General features: G+C 50.8%; 4 protein-coding genes across 6 annotated transcripts in view; 2 read left to right on the top strand and 2 right to left on the bottom strand.

Annotated features, from left to right (window-relative positions):
* The first annotated feature begins 263 nt into the window (after window positions 1-263).
* LOC121589723 lies at window positions 264-1,536 on the top strand. The gene is made up of 2 exons (XM_041908830.1): window positions 264-514; window positions 641-1,536. Exons 1-2 carry the CDS (start codon window positions 392-394, stop codon window positions 1,292-1,294), a joined length of 777 nt encoding a protein of 258 aa, XP_041764764.1. The 5' UTR covers window positions 264-391; the 3' UTR covers window positions 1,295-1,536.
* LOC121589724 (ATP synthase subunit C lysine N-methyltransferase) lies at window positions 1,368-2,529 on the bottom strand. Its single transcript, XM_041908831.1, has 3 exons — window positions 2,345-2,529; window positions 1,892-2,265; window positions 1,368-1,831 (listed from the first exon to the last, which is right to left on the bottom strand). The coding sequence occupies exons 1-3, from the start codon at window positions 2,451-2,453 to the stop codon at window positions 1,670-1,672; spliced, it is 645 nt and encodes a 214-aa protein (XP_041764765.1). The 5' UTR covers window positions 2,454-2,529; the 3' UTR covers window positions 1,368-1,669.
* A 28-nt stretch (window positions 2,530-2,557) lies between these two features.
* Window positions 2,558-7,087, top strand: LOC121589718 (protein O-GlcNAcase). Its single transcript, XM_041908822.1, has 6 exons — window positions 2,558-2,610; window positions 2,668-4,110; window positions 4,176-4,987; window positions 5,061-5,122; window positions 5,193-5,740; window positions 5,827-7,087. Exons 2-6 carry the CDS (start codon window positions 2,877-2,879, stop codon window positions 6,687-6,689), a joined length of 3,519 nt encoding a protein of 1,172 aa, XP_041764756.1. The 5' UTR covers window positions 2,558-2,610; window positions 2,668-2,876; the 3' UTR covers window positions 6,690-7,087.
* A 678-nt stretch (window positions 7,088-7,765) lies between these two features.
* The window catches only part of LOC121589719 (3-hydroxy-3-methylglutaryl-coenzyme A reductase), a 38,748-nt gene continuing 21,789 nt past the window's right edge, over window positions 7,766-24,724 (bottom strand). For all 3 annotated transcript variants that reach the window (XM_041908825.1, XM_041908823.1, XM_041908824.1), the window contains 4 exons: window positions 14,382-14,469; window positions 12,267-12,842; window positions 9,562-11,265; window positions 7,766-9,477 (listed from right to left, as the gene is read on the bottom strand). In XM_041908825.1, coding sequence (XP_041764759.1) covers window positions 9,393-9,477; window positions 9,562-11,265; window positions 12,267-12,842; window positions 14,382-14,469 — 2,453 coding nt within the window. In that variant the 3' untranslated portion in view covers window positions 7,766-9,392. The remainder of the gene's footprint in view (window positions 9,478-9,561; window positions 11,266-12,266; window positions 12,843-14,381; window positions 14,470-24,724) is intronic.

The following is a 24,724-nucleotide window of genomic DNA, read 5'->3' as shown; positions in this document are numbered from 1 at the left end:
ATGGCTAATTCCCAAAATGACTGTCCATTATCGTTTAGACAATTCTTAATGAGTTCATTGACTTTCGAGTAAGGCATCGAATGTGTACGAAAATATGTAACAATTTACACGAACTGATCCGGACTCGGAGTCGATGAGTCTGAAGGTTTTCCCGTGGATCGATCCGACTGCGGAAAAAATTGTATTTGCCCATCACTATTTCAAATAGCAAATCACGTTACGAAAAGCAGTTCGAATAGGTGCAGTAGCATTTTCACCGGGTAATGATGCTGCTGTCACTTGCGGCTGTCAGTGGGATGCGCAACACAACACAAACAAAATTGCTGTGCACAGAATTTGGAGGCAACCAAAAAAACCCCCGCTGGTCCGGTTAAACAAAATCGTGAATCGGATGAAACCGTTCGTGGTGATACGGAAGCACGACAATCAAGATAATGTTGCGTTGCAGCGTCTTATTCGCGAGTTCGTCATGTCGGGCGCATGGGAAGCGTTTGTATCGTGCTTGTTCCGCGAGGTAAGATATGCCCACATTCTCGCTTATCTTAGATCAGACGAGGTGCGATAAAGATCTGATTGTAGATAGTATATTCCATACATTTGTTGTTGAGTTAAAATATGTTGTTTTATTCACTCTGCACAGATCACCCTGCAGCTAATCGTGCTCGGTTGGGCGTTAATGTTCATCTTTTTCGGCATCCCGCTGTACATGTGCGCTCTGGCGATACCGTGCGTCATACTGCTGATATGGTTCACCGTCTACGGGAGCTACTACAACAAATCGACCGAGCTGGCACTGCGCCCGTCCAAGCTGTGCTGGGTGGCGGAGATTTATGAGCCGCTGCTAGCGATGAACGCCAAAGCCCAGGCGGCCAATATTGAACGGTGCTACACCGACCGGCCGGGCCCCGAAGTCCAGCAGGAGCTGGGCAAGATGAGGAAGAACATTATCGGCACGATCAGCTGCCGCAACCATCTGGCAATGGACAATGCGGGATTCATTACGCGCCTCGCCGTCAGCTCCAAGTATGGGCTGACGCCGGTGACCGAGTACCTGATCCAGCGCGTGCTGCAGTACGCGTCGGACAGTCAGCTGTACGCGATCGAGACGGTCACCTCCGAGTGCGATCAGGATGTGCGGGAAATTTACTTGAAAATTGGGTTCAACATACGCCAGGTGTACCACAAACAGATCATTGGCAACACGTTGAAGGTGATGAAATCTCAGCTCGGCATCGATCTGCACGAGTGGAATCAAAATCGGGAAGAGATTAACGTCGAAGTGCCCGTGGAATAAGGGGTGCTGTGGGATTCGGGAGCAGTGGTTCCCGATATCTCTGGCCCCCAAAATCTTAGCACTAGTCTTCGCATCGAACAATAATTGTGTTAGCTATATTTTATCTACTCTCCATTACATTTTAAACGCGCTCATGCTAGGGACGTCACTGTTTAAAATTTATGCATTTTTCGGCATTATTTTTTTTTCTGGGGACAATTACTATAAGGTGGATGAATAAATAATTTCACGGTTGGTCTATACAAAACCGTGCATTTACTTGATCTAAAAATGCGAAAAGGACTATTTTACTTACTAAAGAAGCAGGTTCTTGTGTGTATTGTACAAATCGAAACTAACGAACCACTTCCAACCACTTTGGGTTAACAGACCTGTTCAGGCATCCTGTTGGGCGGCCACCGGTCTGTATACCCACACCGAATCAACACCTTCCTCTATTCGACTCTCCGTCTTCAGCGTTGGAAAGGGGAACCGGCAAGCGATTACAGTGGTGCCCGGTGCTGCCTCTCGGAGCACTTTCTTTTCCAAATCCTCCATCTACAACCAAAAAGTGGTTTTTGTACAGTGCAAACAACAATTTCCACTCTCACTACTTACCATTTGTTCGACACCGAAAATCACGATATGATCGTACGGTGCGAGACTAAACTTCCACAGATCTTTCCGGACGAAGCTGGTCCGACTGAATACCCCATTGCGTAGCGCTGCCAGTCGCGAGTAGTACACGAGCCAGGGGTTTAGCTCCACACCGTCCGCCTTTATCGAGGGCAGGGTACGTGCCGCCGCTATTACGATTCGCCCATCGCCGGATCCAATGTCCAGCAGCCGGCTTCCTCGGTTGGCCGGTTTGACAAACGCAAGCACGTTTCGGATTTGATTCGGCGTGGCCGGAACGAACGGCAAACAGTGCCGGCGCAGTGCCGGTGCCACGAACGGATAGCAAACGATGGAAAGGCCTACAGCAATGCCGCCTGCAAGTGTGTTTGTATGTGTGTTTTAAGCATGCTAGTGAAGATGCCCTCAACACACATCGCTCCCTTCCATACATACCGGTGACTCCAATCAGAATTTTGCCCGACAGTGAGGTAGTTTTCGACCGGTGGCCATCGAGAGCCGGGCCGGCGCCGGCGATCTGCTTTTCCAGCTCTATTGTTGACATGGTTTGGTTGGAATTTTGGGACCGTGTGCACGCATTTATGTGTGGATGTGTGCGTGTTCCCCAAACTTCACAAGCTGTCAAAACAAAGAAACTCTCTGTGTCAAATGTCAAAAGGCCAGCAGTATTTCGGTGTTTCAGAAAGTTTTTACACAAAAAAGTAGCGTAAAATTACTCGCTTGCCGTTTGGGTGTAATTTAGTTTCCCCCCATTTTAGGCCCCCCGGTGCGTGCGTGTTTGTAAGCTTGTAGTTTACCCATTCTTTTCGGAGCCTTCTCCCTTCGGATGACCATCTGCGAGAGCCGCAAGATTTCGTAGTGGGAAGAATATTGCACCAACACACAAAGCAACTGTGCCACCGGGACAGAACTGTGTACGAACCGCCGCGCACGAACAGCAGTGGCCCAACATTCGCTAGACTGCGATATGGCTGAAACGGTGACGGATGCACCCTCGGAACCGGCCCATCCGGGGATGCATCTGCAGGAAGGCACGGATGCTGGGATGCTCGGAGCGGCCGGCACAGCAAACACCATCATCACCAGCGCCAGCACCACCACCACCACCGACGCGGAGTTGCTGCCCGACGGCGGTAACGTCCATACGCCGGCGGAAGGGTTCATCTGCGGCGTGGTGGAAGGGTTCTACGGCCGCCCGTGGACAACGGAGCAGCGGAAGGATCTGTTCCGCAAGCTGAAACAGTGGGGCATGGACGCGTACATCTACGCACCGAAGGACGACTACAAGCACCGGGCGTACTGGCGCGAGCTGTACACGGTGGAGGAGGCGGACCACCTGACCGGGCTCATAGCGGCCGCCCACGAGCAGGGCATCAACTTTTACTACGCCCTGTCGCCCGGTCTGGACATCACGTACAGCAGCGCGAAGGAGATCGGCATCCTGAAGCGCAAGCTCGACCAGGTGTCGCAGTTCGGGTGCAAAGCGTTCGCCCTGCTGTTCGACGACATCGAGCCGGAAATGTCGAAACCGGACAAGGAGGTGTTTCAGAGCTTCGCCCACGCCCAGGTGTCGGTGACGAACGAAATCTTCAACCACCTGAACTGTCCCCGGTTTCTGTTCTGCCCGACCGAGTACTGCAGCTCGCGGGCAGCGCCCACCGTCAAGCAGTCCGAGTATCTGAACACGCTCGGCTCGAAGCTGGTCCGAGCGATCGACATCCTGTGGACGGGACCGAAGGTCATCTCGAAGGTGCTCACGGTGGAGTGTATCGAGGAGATAACGGAGGTGCTGAAGCGACCGCCCGTCATCTGGGACAATCTGCACGCGAACGACTACGACCAGAAGCGCGTGTTTCTCGGCCCGTACAGTGGCCGGTCGCCGGAGCTGATACCGCTGCTGCGCGGTGTCGTGACGAATCCGAACTGCGAGTTTCACGCCAACTCCATCGCCATCCAGACGCTGGCGTTCTGGAGCAAGTGCAGTGCGGACACGAAGATTGCCAGCTCGCTGTCGCCCGACATTAAGCTGGAGACGGAGAACGAGCAGGGCATCTGTGAGGGCGATGCGCCGGCATTCCTGTCCGAGAACGTGTACCATCCACGGTTGGCGCTGAAGAATGCGATCGCCAACTGGTTGCCGGAGTTCTACCAGGAAAAGGAAGCCTGGGGACCGATTACCAAACCTCAGCCGGCTGTAACAAGTAAGTGTACCAGCTTGGGGTGGCAAAACCCTCTTGACGACCATCTTTCTTTTCCCCTCTGCCAGTGGTGATGCCCATCATTCCCATCATACCGTCGGTGAACACGTGCATGACGCTAACGTCGACCAGCACAACGACCACGACCACTGCCACCGCTATGCCGATGCCGGAAGTCAACACCACCCAGCTGCAGCTGTTTGCGGACGTGTGCAGCACCGTCACGAACGTGGCGGAAACACTGCCCAATCCCATCATGAACTCGCTCGTCTCGGCGACGAAGGTGGTCACCAACGAATCGATTCCGAATCCGGTCGTGGCAGCGGTGAACCATATCGCCATTCCGCCGACGATCCCGCTCTCCAGTATTCCGGTGCCACTGCTGAACATGAAACCCACGGAAAGTGACGGGCCCGAGGCGGTGGACTGTTGTCGGGAGCCGGCCAACAGTGTAGACATGGAGAAGGTCAGCCCCAATGGTTCGTGCCGCCCCGAAGGAGATGCTGCTCCACTCCTGGACGGTGATGCGGTGATACGGGACGAATCGAATGAGCAGCGACGGGAAGATGACGGCGAAGACGGTCAGCGGCAGACGATCACGGAAGAGGAGGCAAAAATGCTAGACCTGGAGGAAAACGAGGTGAAGATGGTGGATGCAAGCGAGGAGCCGGACGATAAGATGACGGTAAGCGACGAACAGGTGGCAGACTGTCAGGCACCGCCGGCCCTGGACAAAATGGTAGACGACGAAGGTGATAGCAAGCCGGACGCGAGCGGGTCCGTCGTGCCGGAACCGATGGAGTGTGGCAGCAATCTGACCTCGCCCAAGCATCAGCTGAAAACGCACTTCGACGATATTGTGATGTCGGAAACCACGTCGGTAAGTGAGCGGTGGTGTGGGCATAGGCGCAGGAGATGACGGGTGATTAAATCGTGAGCTTCTTTTCTTACAGACCTGCTCTGGGACGATGCAAGTCGAAAGCTCCGACACGTCGCTAGAAATGGCAGAAGATAAGTAAGTGAAGAACAACACATTTCCATTAGACACGCACACCATACTAAATCGGGTTTCTCCCACGTTGCAGAAATGGGCAGGAAAAACAGATAACTGCCGGTGACATAATGCTGCTGTGCGATCTGTTCTACCTGCCGTTCGAGCACGGTTCGAAAGCGCTGCAGCTACTGAGCGAATTCTACTGGCTGCGCAACAATGCGTACGTGCTTTGCGCGCAGCGCACGAACCGTGGAGGAAAGCAGCGCACAACCAGCACGGCCAGTGCGGGCGGTGGCGTTACACCGACCACCGATGGTGCTGCTGCTGCTGCTGGGCAACCGTCGGGCGAGGATATAACGGAAGCGAGCAACGGGCCCGCAACGGATGGGCGCGATCTGAGCATGTGCGACGCTCAGGAGTGGCTGCGCCGCTCGGAATCGTTCCAAACGCTGTGTCAAAGTATTTTCCTGCTGACGAAGAAGATCGCGAGCTGCGCGAACAAGGAAATGTGTTACGATTTGTTTTCGTACGTCTGGGACATTGCCAGTGTGCTTTCGCTGCTGAGCGCCTTCGTGAAGTGGCTAGCGTTGGGGAATTTTCCTCCCACGATCAATTCGTTCACGCAGGGTGGATACAATTGTAAGTATGGCACCGTTTACGGGTCCACTCTTGTCAGACGTTTGTTCGCAAAACGCTTTCTTTTGCTCTGTCGTTGTTCTGTCCAGGGTTTAGCAAAGGCTGGAAGGAAACGTTCATGTCCGGCGACCAGGAACCGTGGGTATTTCGGGGCGGTTTGGTGGCCGACCTGCAACGGCTGATACCGCTCGATACGGGCAACGATCTGTTCCTGTACAAAACGCCCGAAACGTCCGCCGTGCGGCTGTACTCGATACGCCCGTACATGTTTAGCGATGAGGCCACGCTGTACGACATCTGCCACCGGACGGCACTGGATGGCGAGCCGGTGGCGGACCGGCCAACGCAAAGCCCCCTCGGCCAGCTGATAGCGGACCGGTATCTGGGCCCGTTCCTGACGCTGGCGCCCGAGCTTTGCCTGGTGATCGAGGACCACAACGGACAGACCGTCGGGTACGCCTGCGCAGCGCTGGATGCGAAAGCGTTCGTCCGAAACATGGAGCACTGCTGGATACCGGAGATGTGCATAAAGTATCCCGTGTCGCTCGCACCGGCGGCGGAACAGGCGGACGGCAGCACGGGTGGCGGCAGCCCGGAGGAGACAGCCGGCCCCAACCAGACGGCCGGTTCCCGAACATCACAAATGGTGCGCGATAGTATTCACTACTTTCACAGCTTCCAAAACGACTATCCGGCGGCCGTGCTGGGCAAGCATCCGTCGCTGATGTGCTGCCGCATCCTGAAGGACCACTTCATGGAGGACGAGACGGTGTGCAAGCGGGTGGTGACGGTACTGCTGGCGGCACTGCGCTGCCACGGCACTTCCTTCGGCGTGCACGTGTGCATCAGTCGTAGCGATCGGTTTTTGTACCAGTTTTACGCGAAGCTAGGCTTTGTGGAGATTGCCGGTACCGAGCCGGACCCGAACCTGTACATGGGCCGGAGCTTCTAAGCGTGTCGGTGTCGGCAACCCACCCAGCCAAACTCACATACTCACACGTGTGTACGAGCGTGCTTCTTAATCGACGGTGATCAATTGCTCCTTCAGCTCCGTCCTATCGGCTTGGACGGCCTTCTGCAAACGATTCTATCCCTCCCGAACGTATCCTTCCTAAGGGGTAGCATAACCGGGTACGTGCTTATGCTTTACCTGCAATTCTCAACTTTTCAATTGGAATGTTAGGGACGGTGGTCCTTTCCTTTCCTCTTCCTGGCTCGATACATCGCAATCTCGCAACATCGTATCGTATTATTCGGTTTACGCAAACGGAGACTGGCTTAATAAAAATGCATGTATTACGCGCGACACGACGTTCGGCGGCAAGATGTGTGTAGAAATGTTGCTTCTTCCCTGTTCATTCGTACAGCACTCGATGACGATTCGATGACCAACGTGCGGGAAGTTGTTTTCTTTCAAGGTTTTCGGTGAGTTAATCGATACTAAAACACACACACACACAGAGAGAATGTTCGGTTTTGAACAAGCTTTACTCTTCATTAGTGTTTTTTTGCTTCAGTAGTAGTACTCGCTACATTTCTACGATATGTTGTCTCATACTGAGAGTCGGTCTCCACCTCAAGCGCGAGGGTGCTGCTAGTGCCCGCTTCAACCCAGTCATTGTTGACCTTCCATCCAACTGGAAGCCTCTACTATCACATCTCCACGCTACCGTACTGCACGCACGCGTTGCTTGCTGCTCCCCATATCACTTCAACCATACGCAAATAGGTGCGCTGTGAGAAGCTGTGTGCAGCAAACACCAACTCATACCGACGATTCAGGAATTAGCATCTGAATTTTACCCACCACCAATTGGTACGGTAGCCCACCAACCACCAACCCACGTGTGGAGACCGACTGCATGCGACAACTGTTTTGCAAAGACGTCATTATATTTAAAATAAAGTAAACAAAAACAAATATGTTTGAATGTTGCTAATGCTTTCGCATTCCCCCGTTCTCGTGCATCGTTTAGTATAGTATCTTTCGTACCATGAGGTTGATTTTCTTATTCACAATCATTTGTCTTTCGCCGTTCATCGGGCCAGTGGGCGGTCACTGAATATGTGATAGACGATTGCAGGGCCAAATATCTGTTAAGATACAGATTAGCCGGTCTTTGCTTTACGTTTCGCCTACGATGCGATCATTGCGGCTGTTTCGCTTTTAAACCGGTCCCGCTCTACGTGCAAGGAACGAGTGTTGGAAAACGAATGAACCATGGCAGCTTTGCCTGCTTTATGCGATGGCTTTGCTAGAGAACGAAGAACGACTTCACCCTTTATCCCTAGTCGCTTTCCTCAATCCTGCAAAGGAATGTACAAGCGAATGGACCATGGCAGCTTTGCCTGCTTGACGCAATGGCTTAGCCTTTTACCCAGTCAACTAGAGAACGAACGAATTCAATATATATCCCTAGTCGCTTTCCTCAATCCTGCAAAGGAATGTACAAGCGAATGGACCATGGCAGCTTTGCCTGCTAGACGCGGTGGCTTAGCTGTTTATCCAGTCAACTAGAGAACGAACGAATTCACTCTATATCCCTAGTCGCTTTCCTCAATCCTGCAAAGGAATGTACAAGCGAATGGACCATGGCAGCTTTGCCTGCTAGACGCGGTGGCTTAGCTGTTTACCGAGTCAACTAGAGAACGAACGAATTCAATATATATCCCTAGTCGCTTTGCTCAAATCCTACTTTGCTCCGCACGAACCTCTTTACTCTCCATCTCTAGCAGCTGCTCAATCCTGTTCTCGTTTCGTTGTATCCTTGATTTACTCTCTTCCCATTTTGCACTCTTCAATCTTCTATTTAGAGCACAACAATGTACGACGGAGAAAAGGAAAAGCGTTTAACCTTTCCGTGACATTGCGTTCCCTAATTCGTCAATCGCTCTAGGCGTGACGGAATAATCTTAATGTAAATTTGCTTTCGCGCCATTGTGAGGAGAATTATATTCGGTCGTCCCCGGCCGTGTGTATGCGTACCACCCCGGTCGGGGAGCTAAGCTATCGACGAGCTTCTTAAAACTAAAACTAAAACGTAATCGAACCAACAGGTGTAAGTAGCCACGATCCTATTTTCCATTTTTTTTTTTTCGTTGGTCGATTTGTTTGTTTGTTTGTTTGTTTGTGCTTCGGGTTAAGCCACAGCAACAAGTTAAGCGAACAATAAGTGAATGGTATATACAATACAAGCAAAGCACATCCTTCCCCATCCACTAAGGCTGAGCGCGATGTGCACGGATTCGGTTTGTTCGTGCGGCCAACTTAGTCGGCCCTTGCGCCCCTTTGCCAACGTATTGCTGCTTTCATTGCCACCACCAAAGGGTACTATTTACATGGGTCGTGTGGCGGGGACGGTTTGACGGTCGCCGCCGCACAGTTTTTGTTTTTCCTTTTCCGTCGTATGTCGTGCTTTATAAAAATAAATTATACCTCTAAAAGTGTATTTTCTCCCGCCCCATTCGGTTATGGTTCTATCATTTTCTCTCTCTCTCCCCGGGTTGAACTGCCGATTCGTTTGACGTGCACGTGCCCGTTTCTAAATGGGTGCGCTTGACCCTCCTGTTCCGCGTGTCATCATCTTTGCACTTCTGCTGGCTGCTGCTGCTGCTGCTGCTGCTGGTGGTGGTGGTGATGGGCTGCGGCTAGCCGTTAGGACGTTGTGGGGCGCGATGGTTCGCCCTCCTTCACGCTGCTGGCCAGTGGCTGCACATTTGGGTTTATCGCTACCGAGGATCTGTTGGCGCGGGAAGGAAAAGCACAGTCGTTAGCATGACGGGTTCAGATGCACGTCCCATAGGGAAAAACTACAAGCCCTTACCTGTTGTGTCGCATATGGCTTTTGACTAGATCGTTGGTGACCAGGGCCGACATCAGGCTCAGCTCGCCGGCCATCACGATGGCACAGATGATGCGGGCGAGCTGTTTCGCGTTCTCGGCCGGCTGGGTCGGGTGGGCCCCGCGCACCCCGAGCATGTTGAGGCAGGCGCTCTGGCCGGGCAGCCCGGTGCCGCCGCCGAGCGTGCCGACCTCGAGCGAGGGCATCGAGCAGGTGATGTACAGATCCTCGCCCGTCTCGCCGCACAGCTCCATGTTGGTCGAGCAGTTGCTGCTCGTCACGTTCTGGGCCGGGTCCTGGCCGCAGGCGATAAACACGGCCGTCACCATGTTGGCCGCGTGCGCATTGTTCCCCCCGATGCTGCCCGCCACCGCCGAGCCGGTCCAGTTCTTCAGCTTGTTGCACTGCACCAGCGTGCGGGCGTTCGTCTTCAGTATCGAGGCGAGGCTGGCCGCCGGTATGACCGTCTCGCAGACGACCCGCTTGCCCCGGCCCATGATCCAGTTGATCGCGGCCGGCTTCTTGTCCGAGCAGACGTTGCCGCTGAGCGACACGACGGCCATGTCGGGGAAGGCGGCCTGCAGCTCGCGCAGCGCCCGCTCCGTCCCCTTCGACAGCATGTTCATGCCCATCGCGTCCCCGGTGGAGGCGCGGAAGCGCACGTACAGCACCGGGCCGTCGATGGCGACGTGCAGGTCCCGCAGCCGGGCGTACCGGCTGGTCGAGTCGAACGCGTGCTTGATGCGCTTGAAGTTGTCCTCCGCCTCCATCCAGCGCTTGGCCTGGGCCGCCCGCAGCACGTTCGGGAAGCGGACGCACGGGGCGCGCGTCATGCCGACGTCCTCGCAGAAGCTGGTGACGCCGCGCACGGACAGCGCCTTGCAGCCCCGGTTCGTGCTGGCCACCAGGGCGCCCTCGGTCGTCGCCATCGGCACGAAGTAGCGCTTGCCGTCGAGCAGCAGCGGTCCCGCATACCCGACCGGGATCGGCACGTACCCGATCACGTTCTCGCAGCACGTGTTCATCACCTTCGTGTAGTCGTAGTTCTGGAACGGCAGATCCTTCAGCAGCCCCGGGCTGAGGCCCGCATTCTTCAGCACGATGTTGCGCCGCAACCGGACCCCCCGCTCCGCGTCCCCGATCACCGATTCGATCTTGTACAGCGGGCAGAGGGCGGCCCGCTCGCGCACGATCAGCTCCAGCTCCGCGTCCGTCAGATGCTTGCCGTGCCCGTCCGCCTCCAGCACCTGGACGCATTCGGCCAGCGGGCGCGGTTCGGCCTCCTCGATCTCCTCCTCCTCTTCCTCGCTGCCGAGCAGATAGTCGTCCGCGGCTCCGTCACCGATCAGCTCATCCGTGCCGCTCTGCTCCACGAGCGTGTGCCTGCGCGGCCTGCGCCCGTGCCAGCCCTTGCCGATCAGGCTCAGCTCGCTCTGGGTCGCCTTTTCCTCGCACACGGTGACCGCCTCGCTCAGGGTGAAGGTGACGGGCGGCGACGTTACGAGGATGGGAGCGCTTGGCGCCGCCTGGCTCTGGTGCGTGCTTTCCCTGCGGGTGGCAGCCTGCGCCGCCTGCTCATGCGCGACCGACTGTATCAGCTGGTACCGATCGAACAGGATGAACTTGAGGCTGAGCGTGATGATCAGAATGTAGGTGAAGATCTGCTCCAGGCTGAACGAGAGCCAACTGGAAGGGAGGGGCGCAAGAAGAGTGTAACGTTAGAGTGTGGTGAAAGTGTGCGGCAACAAGTGATGGTGTGTCTTTTACGTGTTAGTAAAGTTTTGAAAAGTTTCATTATGATTGATAGAATAATTGAAAGAAATGAGACAAAGACATGCAAAGACAGAAACATGATGGAGACGCATGGTAGTTTATAGAAAAGTATTATTAATTACAACAAAATTGTATCAATCTACAGCTGCTAGCAAAACCGAAATGATGAAATAATGGAATAATGAAGCAATGTAAAAATGTACTGTAAATAATGAAATGAAAAAGCAAAACTACTTCATCAAACAATAAGTAAGCATTATGAACAAAATACGCCCGTTATGGCACATTGGAATATTGCACCATGCGATCATCCGGAATAAAACAGAGAAAAAGATGGGAACGAAAACATCCTAAATCAAAACAAAAAAAAACAAAAGTTGTCACCAAACCAACGGACCAGCGCAAAACCGTGTGGCGAAATAAAAACTATGTCAAGATCATCGCCGATCTTTACGCGTTTTGCCGTGTGTGATGGAGGAGCGGCCGTTTGCAAAAAAAGAAAGAAAGAAAACAAATCAAAAAACCAAAACATAAAAAACACACACACGACGCCACAAAAGCGACACCAATAACGTAACAATAAATTTCCATTCCGCGCGAGAGCGCGAGGAAGGCGAAATGTGAGACTTTAATCGTGTTGTTTTCATTCTTTTTTCTTTGCACAAACAGCATGTGTGCATGAGTCTTCCGAGAAGAAACAGCTGGTTCGAAGAAACGTTTGGAAAAAAAACGAAATAATGCAACAAAAGCTAGAACTGGGCCACGGAAAGATTAATATGTTTGGTTACGTTACTCATGCCCCCACACCTTTTTCGGGCAGGTTATTTTGGTGTGTATCATATTTTACATCGGAACAGTACAAGCATACACATACACACACAAACGCACGCACACACCGAGACAAAACCACTTACTGCATAATCAGCTCCGAGATTACGACCGTATCGGTCTTGTTCAGGGCGGCCAGATGCTCGTGGGTCTGGGCGGCGATGATCTGTTCCGCCGCGTCCGACTCCTTGTCCGGGGTGGGGAACCGGCTCAGCACGTGCACCACGAACAGCCCGCTGGACATGATCAGCTTGACGCGCTGGGCCACCGGGTTCGGCTTGCTGTCCTCCTGCATTACCAGCGCGCGGATCAGATTCTCGCGCCCGTTGCGCTGGCCCCGGTTGTCCCCGCCGTTGTGCGTCAGCTCGAGTATCAGCGACAGGCAGGCCGGGTAGAAGGTCATGAAGACGATGTAGTTGACCAGCGCGGACAGCACGGCGAAGCCGCTCAGCAGCTCGAGCCGCTGCACCCCCGACAGCGTACCGACGCCGATCACGAGCGTTTCGACCAGCGTGTCGAGCGTGAGGGCCGGCCCGAGCACCTCCATGCCGTGGGCAATGTTTTTCGTCACCTCCGACTGGCTGGCACCGCACAGCGCCAGCTGGGCCAGTATGCCAGCCTTGGACAGGTCGACCAGCAGCAGGAAAAGGAACAGTGCGTCTCTGCAAAGGGGAAAGAAAAAAGGTCAACGGGCGGGCAAATTGAGGTGGGGCGAGCGACACAACAGCACGCGAGCATAATTGATGATTGCAGTACACGCCGTAGAGAAGTTCAAGCACACTAACACACACACACACTTCCGAACTGCACGATCGGATGCGAACAACACAACTGAAAAACAACCCCCAATGCTCCTAATGTGAAGGGGAAAGGCAACCAAAAACAGCAACGATGAACAAAAAAAACCCACGATGCCAACAACCTGTAGATTGGCGGAATACAACCAATAAACAAAACAAACAAAAAATGGTGTCTCCTTCAAGATCATTCACAGCGCGCAGTGTCGCAGAGCACACTACATCCGTTCCGAATTGTGTATTGGTCGCCACCGCGAAGGTTTACCTATGCCTGAGCCTATTATTAAACATGCAAGCAATTGGCGAAGGTTGCAACGGGTTTGGAGATTTGGTGCGACCATCTCGGACGGTACGGCCCATCACCCGTGACACCCGTGTGTCACCCCCCCTCTGCAGCGTCGTACCGAGTAAGTGGGTGCATTAACTTCAATGTTAAATGCTCGTGATGGTGGCGATGGTGCTGCTGCTGCTGCTGCTGCTTCTGCTTCCATTGAACGCGATCGTGTGTCAAGGTTTTGATTTGATTAAGTGTGATCTTTCCTGTTGTGCGACTAATTTCTTGAGCAGGTTTTTTTTGGTTGTTGTAGTTGATCGGTGAACCTTTTTGCCGCGGCGTTGAGCTTTGTTGCCGATCGTTTCCTGATTCGTTTCGCGAGGGCCGTGAGCTTGCACGCGAACACTTTATGGGTAGTAATGGAATAGAATTTACTCCTTCTCTGGAGTACCGTCGTATCGCATGCCGGCGTAATTAGCTGGCCTTAATTATTAACCATTTTTATTCTGGTGAAAAAGAACATTTCCCTACAGCTTGTGTCATGATAATTAGTAAGAAATAGTATTTTTTGTAAGCTACATTCATTAATTATCGCTAAATCGGCACAAGAACAAAACAAAAGCACCATACACCGGTAGTTGAACTCTCCATTAGGGTAATTAGGAGCTACGTTTACGTCATACGATCACACACACGCAGTGAGATCGCTTTTAAGAAGATGTGTTTAACACCAACAGGGATAGAAATCACCCTCCTCTCGGCTCTCCCAATCCTATCGGACCGATCTCTGAACGATGTTGTTCGGCCACCATTCTTCTTTTTAAACCACCAACGCCAACAACGTGCACTTCCGCGTGCATTGGCATTGTTGTTTGTCCCGAACAAACCACAAAAAACGGCGCATTTGCATACGAAAAAAAGCCCAATTTTTCAACCAACCAGTTGCTTATCTGTGTTTTACCCTTTCTACGCTACATGCACTCCCTCTATCGCAACACCATCTCGTGCCATTGTTGCTACGGGGTTGTTGGGGAGTGGGCAAGTTTGGAAGGCAGGGAGCAGTGGCATGCATGCAGAAGAAAGGGCTGGTGTACGCGTGTTACGGGGGTGTTACTGACGATGTTACTTACTTCAGATCGGCAAGTTGACAGCCCAGGAAGTTCAGGACGGTCGACGAAAAGATGAAACTGGAGAACATGGTGAACAGGCCGGCGATACCTGAAAAGAAGTACAAAGAGCGAAGAGAGAGAGATAGAGAGAGAGATAGAGAGAGAGAGAAACAACAACAGAATTAATAAACAGTATCTTCATTAGTGTTGAAATCGTATCCCTCTCTCGGTTGTTCCCAACCGATTCTCATGCAAAGTGACCGGAAGTTGTACCTATGCCTGTGCCATCACAAATGGAAATGTTGGAACATTCAGTGTGAAAGGTTAAACCTATGCTCCCTCTTCCTGTGTATTATTAAGCCCGCCAAACGATACGACCCGAAAGCGATGAAGGACGATGCTTTTGCAAGCAAACGCTACATTCGTATTCGCGCACAATGACCGCAGCCACGACGTCGCTCGGTGGTGCCGCGGTGCGTTGTTTGTTTGCTAATTGAACAGCTTCGGCGAGCGGGTTCTTCCTGAATTATGAGCGTTTAAAGTGAAGGCAAAAAAAAAAAGCCCCACGAGAAACCACACCATCACAACAAACCACAGGGGGATGATCGTGACCAACCGTGATCAATGTTTCGCTTCTTGCGCCACACTCGCGTAGTCCGAACTCGCGCACCCAAATGATACGCACACGGGGGCACACCGGTCCGCTACTTTCAAGGTTAGCAAATTCCCGTACAAACTGTGCCCGTCTTTTTCTTTTTTTTTTCGTTTTTTGGCAACATCTTGCTCCAAGGTAACGTCGCCAAACGGCGCCAAACACCATGTAGGCGCGCGATTAGCCAATTCGAGCAGGCCGAGCGTACAAGATCAACACACCCGTGCTATCCCCTCAAGGGATGGAAAAACGCATCGACCGACCGTGGTGGTGGTGTTGTGCACGGGACGGGATTTTCACGGTCACATCCATCACGGCCAAACAATCCCTGGCCTTTCCCCACCGGTACGGGGCGGTCGGGCACGACGCACAAATGGGGGAAAGTTACTCGCCAACAGATCTGTCCAGGCGAAGCTGGCCAGAGCGCGAAATCGATTCGGAGCGATCGGTAGCCGGGCAAGCGGGGAAAAACTAACGCGCAGTAAACAGGCAGGCGAAGTGTGGCGTACGATTGTACACTTTTGTGCTACATCACACTCGTGCGCACATTATGTTCTCTGTGCATGGGGATTTTATGCAAATGAGGGCCAGCCGGCTAACGTGCATGTATAACTGTAGCTGCACCTCTGTTCTCATCCATATGCAGCAGAGATTTGCTGACGAACCTCATGCGATGTCCCGGGGTGGAATGAGCTGATAATTTATTGCCTGATACGATACGATTGTCTCTATGATAAGCCTTTACTTTTTTATTATTTACAGTTATTTGAAGTGAATCGCTAACGATTGACTATTTTTGAGTTTCTTCTAGAATACATCCCAACATGATTTTACAGGGGTTCCGATAGTTGTGAGACACTTCCTCGACTCTTATCCATGGAAAGTGAGCTTCATATGTCGGAAATTGGACTCTATAGTACCTTTTTTGGACAGGCTCCTTGGAAATTCCTGTTAGATTTGTCAAACAAGGGTGCTATAGAGCTCAATTCCCAGCACATTAAGCTCATTTCATGTAAGAAAGAGTCAATAAAGTGCCCCACAGCTCTATGAGAACTCCTGGAAAACCCTGTAAGGAATTATAATCATTACTCCATCCAACAAATCATATTAGTTAGTTTTTTCTAGCGAATTTGTAACCTACTATTGAAATGAATTCCATTTAAACGTAACTAGAATTAGTTGCGGAATTTACTAATAACTGATTTAATAAGACTTGGGTCATTAAAGTTATTTTTTGGGAGTTATTTTGCCTATTTTGCCTGGAGGACATGCACCCATGTGCCTTTAAATTCGGATTTGAATTCTTCTATTGGTAACCTAAAAAATCACGGCCAATCATAAAAAAGTGTACTGGGCACAGATAATTTCAAGCAAAACCTTCTCCTGTTTGCTACGAACGGTGCAAATAAAACAAACAGACAAAGGTTCCCATTTGAAACCACTCTCACCCACTGGCAGAGTACGTATAAGCAAGCGCTCGGTTTATCGCGCTCGGTTTATCGCGCTAAAGTCACGCCAAAGTCGCGCGTAACAAAGCAGATGGGGCGCGCATACACATTTCGCTTTTCAAAAAAGCGCTTTTAAGGAAATATCGCTGCTTCGGCGGAATCCGGAAGATCCCACAAGCGTATAGCGCACTGCAGCACACAGGGCCGTGAGGCGTGTTAGACCACGCCAAAAGCAACGGTCCACGCGCTTGTCATCGTACCTAGCCATGCGCTAATGGCGTGGCCTTCGTTGCGCTTATTTGTATGTGTGCTGTGCGCACCGTTGTCCAATTGCGAGAGAGCCACACGACATGGCGGCACGGCACCCAACCACCGCGTGGAGCAGCGCAAGCGGGAAGAAAGCATGGGGACCTCTCCACCCCATATCATGACGGTGGCTTGCCCTCTTTCCTCCCTCTGCCGCTGCAGGAACCTCCAGTAACAGATTCCGAAAGTGGCCAAAAATGTAGCGGGAGGGCAATGCGCAGCAACGCAACGCAATATAGAAAACAAACCTCCCCCCCCCCTTCCCCCCACACACTTGCACATCGACAACATCGACCATCGCCTGCCAGGTTTGGTGGAATGTGGCCGATGTGCGTGTACGACGACGGCGACGCCGCTGCCGCCTGTGCATGTGCTGCGGGTGTTCGCCGCAGTTGGTTACTTTCTCCGCAAATACTCGTTTTTTCGGACGCTCCGGTGCGGTGCTGTGGGGTGAAGAAATTTTGCAAACAAAGTGAGAGAGAAAGAGAGAGAGAGAGGAAGGAGTGTGAGTGTTGAGAAAAAGAGAGCGAGAGAATGTAAAAAAACCTACACCCTTTACACTGCCGCGTAACAAAATGGTGCGATCCTTGCGCTTGGCGTCCGGCCATGCGTGCACTTTGTATGCCTGTGCCCGACCCGACCCGCACCAAAGCCCGTTTGGATTTGCAGTTACACTGTACGCCAACGAGGCTCCCCAATATTAGAGCTCGCTGTCCATTGTTGCTTAGTTATGTAGCATTTTATCAGCCTCAGCTCATTAACTGCAACTCAAAAGCGGCTAGTCACCTTGCGGGAAACGTTTCTCTCGGCGCGGTTGGATTTGTGGCGCTGTTTTTGCGCACCGTCCGGTCCCACGCCGCCAGCGAGATGATCGATGATTGTTATCAACAACGGTTTAGCGGCACTTTACCACCGACGACACCGTGAACAGAGTCCCGATGTCATCGGCAAGATGACGATCCTCCGATTTTAGGGGCCACCCCCTCCCCGTTCTCTTGTCCGTCTGTTTGCTTACGCAATGTTGTTTTGTGGCGTGCACCTCCTGCGGACCCCCTGGGAGCTATCAGTAAAAACGCTGTTTTGCCTCCGCTTCGTTCGCTAATGCGCGTCAGCAGACCGTGACAAATGCAAGCGCGCGCGCGAGCGCTTGAGATTACAGTGGAAAAATTTCCCTTTCGTTATATAGCGGCAAACAAGGCGAGCAAACGAAGTGCAGCAAACGAGCTTGGCGCATGAGGTGAGATAGAGCTCTAGCGTACAGGGCCGGCCGTTTGATCAGTGGCTGATTGGGACGTGGTTTTTAAAGCGATGAGTCGTGAGGCAATTTTGGGACGACGTGAGGCTCTTAAATCAGTGTAAAACGATTCATTTAACAATTCACTTGCAGCAGGTTATGTGTTAATTGGCAAGCAATGGAAAACAAAATGCTTTTGTTCTTGTTTGAGCGTGAAAAAAAGCTCATACAGTGTGATCAACACTGATTGCAGAACTAATTGAAGACCTAATGCGATTTAAACAAATGAAGACTTTAGTAGTAAAATAAATCGTTTAAAATTTTCAACATAAAATTAGAGCGTCAAATGTAACTGTAAATTGATATAAATTGATTTAAAAAGCAATCCTGATACTAAAATATTTATTTTAAGGTCTTGCAAAACAACTTCCACGATCTTGAATTAGTAAATGGTTAAAGAAAATGATATTTACTTGAAAAATTCCATTTTTCATTTTTGGTAATTACAACTCGCAGTTACCATTTGACAAATTGTAGTGTAAAACAGTATTGGTTGTAAATATGAGAGAATTTACAGTTAAATCTAGCAATTGACAACGTATTCATCTATACGAGATGAATGAACAAATTGAAACAGTCAAACGAACGAACACCACGACTACGACGCGAGCCGATCTGTAACTAGCACGCCGAGATCGCTTTCGTGTGACACGGAATGTCAATGTCGTGTCGACTGATCGACGGCCGCCCACCATAACCGAAACGCTGACCATCGAAACTGCCACTACCACCAGCCTAGACGCCTCACCAGCCAGCCGCGTCATTAGCGTGGTGAAAGCGTCCGAAAAAGATGATCCAGCACAACGATCGGAGCTGCGCAAAACACACGCGGTAGAGCAGAGGGAAAAAAGGCAAACAAATCAGCCATCCCATCCAGTCAAAAACGAACCGGAAGTCCGGAATTTGAGGTTAAATTCGCTCGTCCAACTCATTAGCGCTCTCTACGACCCGGTTTCTGCTTCGTTTTTGTGTGTGTCTGTGTGCGCCGATTGAACTTTTGTTTTTCATTTCGGTGTATATTAATTTTAATAAACCCTCCAATGACCCCAAAATGAAGCGTGCCACAAAGCAGTGCGATCCTGACACACGCACACACACACACACACACACACGACAATAGATATATAGCTTGTTTCCGCCCCGGATCGGATATCGTGGCCAGTAGCGAAGCCAGCGGTGCGTTTGATTGTGCGTTTAAAACATTGGAAAGGTGCCAAGCGCACAGCCTCTGAGCGGATCTAGCCGAGCGGCAGAGCCTAATGCGCTACCGCTTCGCGCTAGTGTGCGTGTGATGCGGCGTGGCCCCATATCTAAAGTGGGTCAGTGATCGTTCGGTGCACCCGGCGTACTGTAAGCGTGCCGGGTGGGGAGAAGAGGTTTGGTGGTCACCAACGATCGATCGAGCGGCGATCGTGACCGAATGGATCATTCTTGTATTTTTATTTTTTGCATCTTTCTCTCTTTCTCTCCCTCACTTGTGTCGATCTCGTAACCACTCACGTGCAAAGGTTGTAAAGGTACGCGAGTATATGTCTCACCAACACTAGCGTAGCTAACATCCTAACTCAGTTTGAGAAAAAATAAAATCGCCCGCTGCATAGTGGCTTGACCTTGTTTTATGGTCGCTCGTAAAAACGTCTCTTTTCACGTGTGCAGCTCACCACATGCACTGCTTGATGTTAAAACGTGCCGCAAACTCCGCGCACACCGACACAGAGAGCCAGGAAGATATGATATGTTGCTGTCCCTTCGTTGCTATCCGTTCCAGAATTATTGACAACATAATTGAAGCGTTTAAACGGTTTGCTTTACTTAATGAGAGCAACTTATTTTACGACCCTGTCCAATGCTTTACTGTCGTTTAACGACACGGTTTTACATTGGTCTACAGATTTAAATATTTAACGCAGGATACATTTAAATACCAAACACGAAAAGGGTGCAATGACGCAATACAGCCCAACCATTACTTCGGCTCATTTTGGGAAGGGGTTCTTCTTCAACATTCTCACCAAACAGTCAACGCGCATTCTTTTACCAATCAGCCAGCTATTGGTTCACCTGGGCTTGGTGGCATAACATTTCGATCAGAAGATTTGGTTTTTCACCCTCAAAAATGTTTGTGACGTCAGCACAAATAGTCCGCTTGGCAACTGCTGTTCCAAGTCTTTAAACCGGTTTATTCCAAACCCTCCGGCGTGCACAGCGGGCGCGCCCGCGCTCGTGTTTACGATATTCTAACGAAATCCAAGATCAATTATCATTTCTTGATGTTTTCGCCCCTCGCATCGTGACCACCACCATGCTATAATGTGGTGACGATAATTTATGCACACAGAACATTATATAATACGACGTGGTGTAAATTTAATTGTTTGATTTGTTTCGCCTCAAAAGACTTCCCGCCAGCGACTGGACAAGAAGATCGGCCCGTGATTAAGCATACATTAAGTAACGCACAGTTCTTGTGGCTAATGAGGACTACAACACGCATCTTTGTCTACCAAAAATGGGCTGTGTTTCTCTCCCATCCACACTGCCACGGTCGAAAATGTCTCCAAACGACGGGTCTGTTCACGCCGTCGCACATGGCTGATGACGAAAGCAAACCACACAGCTGACGACTTCAACGATACCGTCGACGCGAAACGCAATTCACCAATTGTACGTACGCACCACTTTATATGAGCAATTCAAACGTGCACACACAAACACAGACGCGTACACGTTTTCGATCATTTTATTCCCCATCCGCGTTCGGGCAATTAAAACGGGCGTTAGATTTCACTTTTTTACGACACCGCCCACCGACCATCCTGCAAACCCCCGTCCCGCCAGCCATTGGAAGTATGACATAAGCCGCACCACAACAACCCGCCCGCAGAGCAGAGCAGAGCATATCAATTGAGCAAATAGTGGAGCAATTAAAATTGGATACTTTAGCCCGTTTTCTTTTGCTTTTCATTTCTTTTTTTTTCTGCGGTACCACTCGTACCAGTATTGCACACGTAGTTGCATCCATCATCTTTGCCAGAGGCATCTTCATCGGTTTTCAGGAGACGCGCGATCAGATCAGCGACGTTCCAACAGAAAGGGTAAACGGCGGTGTCATTAGTGACGTCACCGTGCAGTGGCATCGGGGCAGCTCACATGTGGTTGCGAAACCGGGAGAGTTCGCGCTGCCTCGACGTGAAGAAGCCACGCGAACGCATGCCTCGAAGATGGTTCGTGTGGCCATTTGGATTGGCCGCAACGATTGGCGGCTGTTGGATGAATTGGTCGGTAAAGCGACGAGGGAGTTTGCATGCTTCAAATCCCGACGTGCTTGCCGACGATAGAAAACAAAAAAAAAAGCAAAGTGAATGGCACAATTTAGCCAGTTTGCATTTTTAGTGATTTGTGTTCAATATCCCTTCTGGTGCGGTGCAGGATCTGTTTGTGTGGGGGAAATAAAAACACACAAACCAACAGTGCCGCATTTCGAACCGGTCAACCAATCAATCATCCAACGCCACCCACCCACCCAGTCACAGCCTGACTCACCCAGGATTGATGTAATGGATTTAAAGGTTTGCGATTGTGTGTTTTTAAAGGAGTTTTTCTTTTTGTTTCGTTCCAAACCCGTGCGTGCTTTGCATTGGTCGGTGGTGAAGTGTAGTTATGCTACTAATTATGTAAAATATGCTTATGCGCCGTGCTTGGGCGGTTGAGTCTGCCTGAGCGATGGGTTCGGTAATGAAAGGGAAATCAGAAATTGAGTTATCTGATCGAAAAGAAAAAAAAACTCAAAAAATGGTTACAATTGATACCTTTGACGGCACACCAGCTTATTGCTTTGTGATGGGGTTTCACGTTTGAATTCTTTCTTTCTTTTGCGCCTTTGTTCAACCCTATTTCCTCGATCTGGGCTGATTCAGAATCTATGCAAATCGTGCTCAAAAATTTGCATTCCATTTGCGTCATTTAGCACCGCTTCTGCTTGTGTTCGAATGAGTAGCTTAGGATTTAGCATGGCGATAAAAGTTTAGCATGCGTATTTGCTTTTAAAAAAAAATACGACAAACAAACCGATTGCTTAGAACGAAGCCAACCCATTCCCAGCACCCCAGATTCCTGTTAATGTGAGCACAAGCAAGAGTGAAACCAACGTAAAAGTGATGTGATATTTACTATACCATTCCTTCCTAACAGCATCGATTTCTTTCCGCCGAACAAAGGCTAGCTAGGACTTCAGCGACAGGGTATATCAAGAGATTAATTGCTTTCCACCTAGCAACATGTAAGCGAGAACTGTACTCGGTGCAGTTTCCATCGGGAAAAACCCAGTTTCCTGTTCTTCCAGTTTCAGGACAACAACCTTTCACTGGCAGCTCGATCCCGCTCGCACTTCCAGAGTATGCAATGAGTGCATTTACACTGAAGACACTTAACGAAAGGTCGTCACATACAGGTCGAAAACGATTGTTTCTTTCTCCGTCTCTCCAAGGAAGGCAATAAAAAAGAAAGCAAAACAACCATTATTAAGACACCCAGCAATCTTGGGTTGCATGCCGCGCCAGAACAAAACCGAACGGCATTGAACAGCGGCGATAAAGTGCGATCTTTGCCTGGTTTGACGTCATTGGCACCACAGGTTCTCTGCAGAAAGGGGGTGGTGTGAAAAACGGTGGGAAAATCCCCTTCCAAAAGTCACCAAGAAGCTGGCGATCGAACAGGTTGTGGCGTGTGATTCAGCGATGAGGGCTCGAAAGAGGCCTGTTACGTGCCCCCAAAGACCCCACCCCCCTCCCCCGGCCGAACAGGGTTGAGAAGGATCAGCAACTGTCCTTGAACCGCAGCCACATCACGCATCTTTCCCACCTCAACACCGATCGTGCAAGGGTTACGAGCTGGTTCTTAGCCGCGAATGCAAGATTTTATGCTTACGCAAATGGCATATTAATGTCGCTTCTTTTGAGCGGCGGGATGCTCTCCATCTCTTTGTGTGACGCACGCGTGGCACACGGAACTGGCAGGGATGTTTTGCCCACCGAATGCTGCGATCGGGAGGTTGTGGAATTTTGCAATGAAATAAATCTGCCCCGAACCAGCGTCAGTCGGTGGGAAAAAGGGCAACCAATCTTCTTTTTGTTTTCGTGAGCGTACGTGCTGCTTTTAATTGTGGACATGGACCACCAACCGGGCTCTCGCGCGTACACCAATCTCGAAGATCACATATGTGTACATCGGGCGAGTAAGAGTAAAAATGGGTGTGGCACCGATTGCCAACAACAGTTTGCCGGCTGTTTGCACAACGTTCTTTGCAGAACCGAGGAGTGTGATCATGATAATCGCGATCGCGCACCCGACGACCCGCACTGCAGCATTCATCAAGCGCGAGATTGCATCAAGAGGTCACCGGTTTCGTGAAGGTCGCACTGCTGCAGGTAGCACCGTCACCGTGCGTAGTTTCAGCGCACCGCAAACCACTTCGCCACGCTTCGCACCCGATCCGCAAGGGCTGGTGTGGAACTTCTTCCTGCGCGCCAAGCAGCAGCGAGGGGAGAGCGTGAACTTGATTGCCGGCGGAAGGCTGCGCCACGATATCGCGGTAGATTGCGGGCGCGCGCGCGCGCCCCAGCGTTACTAATAGCGATGGCAAACGATTATGTGCCGCGTGGTCCACTGCTATGTGGCTACCCTTGACTTCCTTCCACCGCATCGCGAACGATCGGGCCTGGGCAGGTCTCGGACATGGTGAGCAGAAAAGAGAGGAGGGGGAGGGGAAGGGGGCTGAACAAAACCAACAAACCGTTTGGTATGTCACACACCATATGCAAACGGAACGCCCCTTCGCGAAAACCAGGTGGACCGACTGGCTGAGTTAGGAAATCGAAGATTCGCACACGACCGAACGTGACGACGAAACCTTGGATCGAGGCATAGGATGAGGAGGGAGATGATGATGGGGCGACACCGTTAAGTGCCTACTAGAACCTCTTCGCGTGCAATCGACCACCGGAGATTGTCCACCCCATTATTTCACCATCTCAGGCGAGAGGGACGCGTGGCCACTGCTGTGCCCTGCCTACTGGAATGAACTTTTTGAATCCTCAACACACCGTAACCGAGTGGGTCGATTATAAAGGGGTGTATTTTAAAAGGCACACAGGGGCACACCGATCGATCCGACCGACTCTCTTGAACCGGCAGCAAGTGGGATATCCCGTATTGCTCAAGCAAATAAAGAAAAAAACTTGATCATGATCATGTTGATAATATACGCAATGAAGAGTTTTTTTTTGCTTGACATTAATTATTCATAATTCTCTGTACAAACACACGCACATAAACGACAACGAAGGGAGAGAGAGCGTTAAAGAAGAAGAGTTTAATTTCAGCTTTGATCAAATCAAATATCAATCTCAATTACGGTCTTGAACGCATGACGGACCGGTTGCTAGCCCAATTGTTTACCACTACACTACACGGATAGACGGCCTGATGATTTGGTAAGTCACAATTTTAATCTCAAACTTCATACAAACACGACCAAAACATGACCTTATTAAGCCTTTTGGTCAATTTTCTAGATTTATGATTCGCACACCTCCCTGACATAGACAGCGAATGTAAAACCTATATAAACTATTGCAGGACCCTTTAAAAAAACACCCCACCGCAC

The sequence above is a fragment of the Anopheles merus genome, chromosome 2R, assembly GCF_017562075.2.
Source record: "Anopheles merus strain MAF chromosome 2R, AmerM5.1, whole genome shotgun sequence".
Taxonomy (NCBI): domain Eukaryota; kingdom Metazoa; phylum Arthropoda; class Insecta; order Diptera; family Culicidae; genus Anopheles; species Anopheles merus.
The sequence above is the reverse complement of the archived record's forward strand: the minus strand, read 5'-3'. Positions and strand labels throughout refer to the sequence as shown.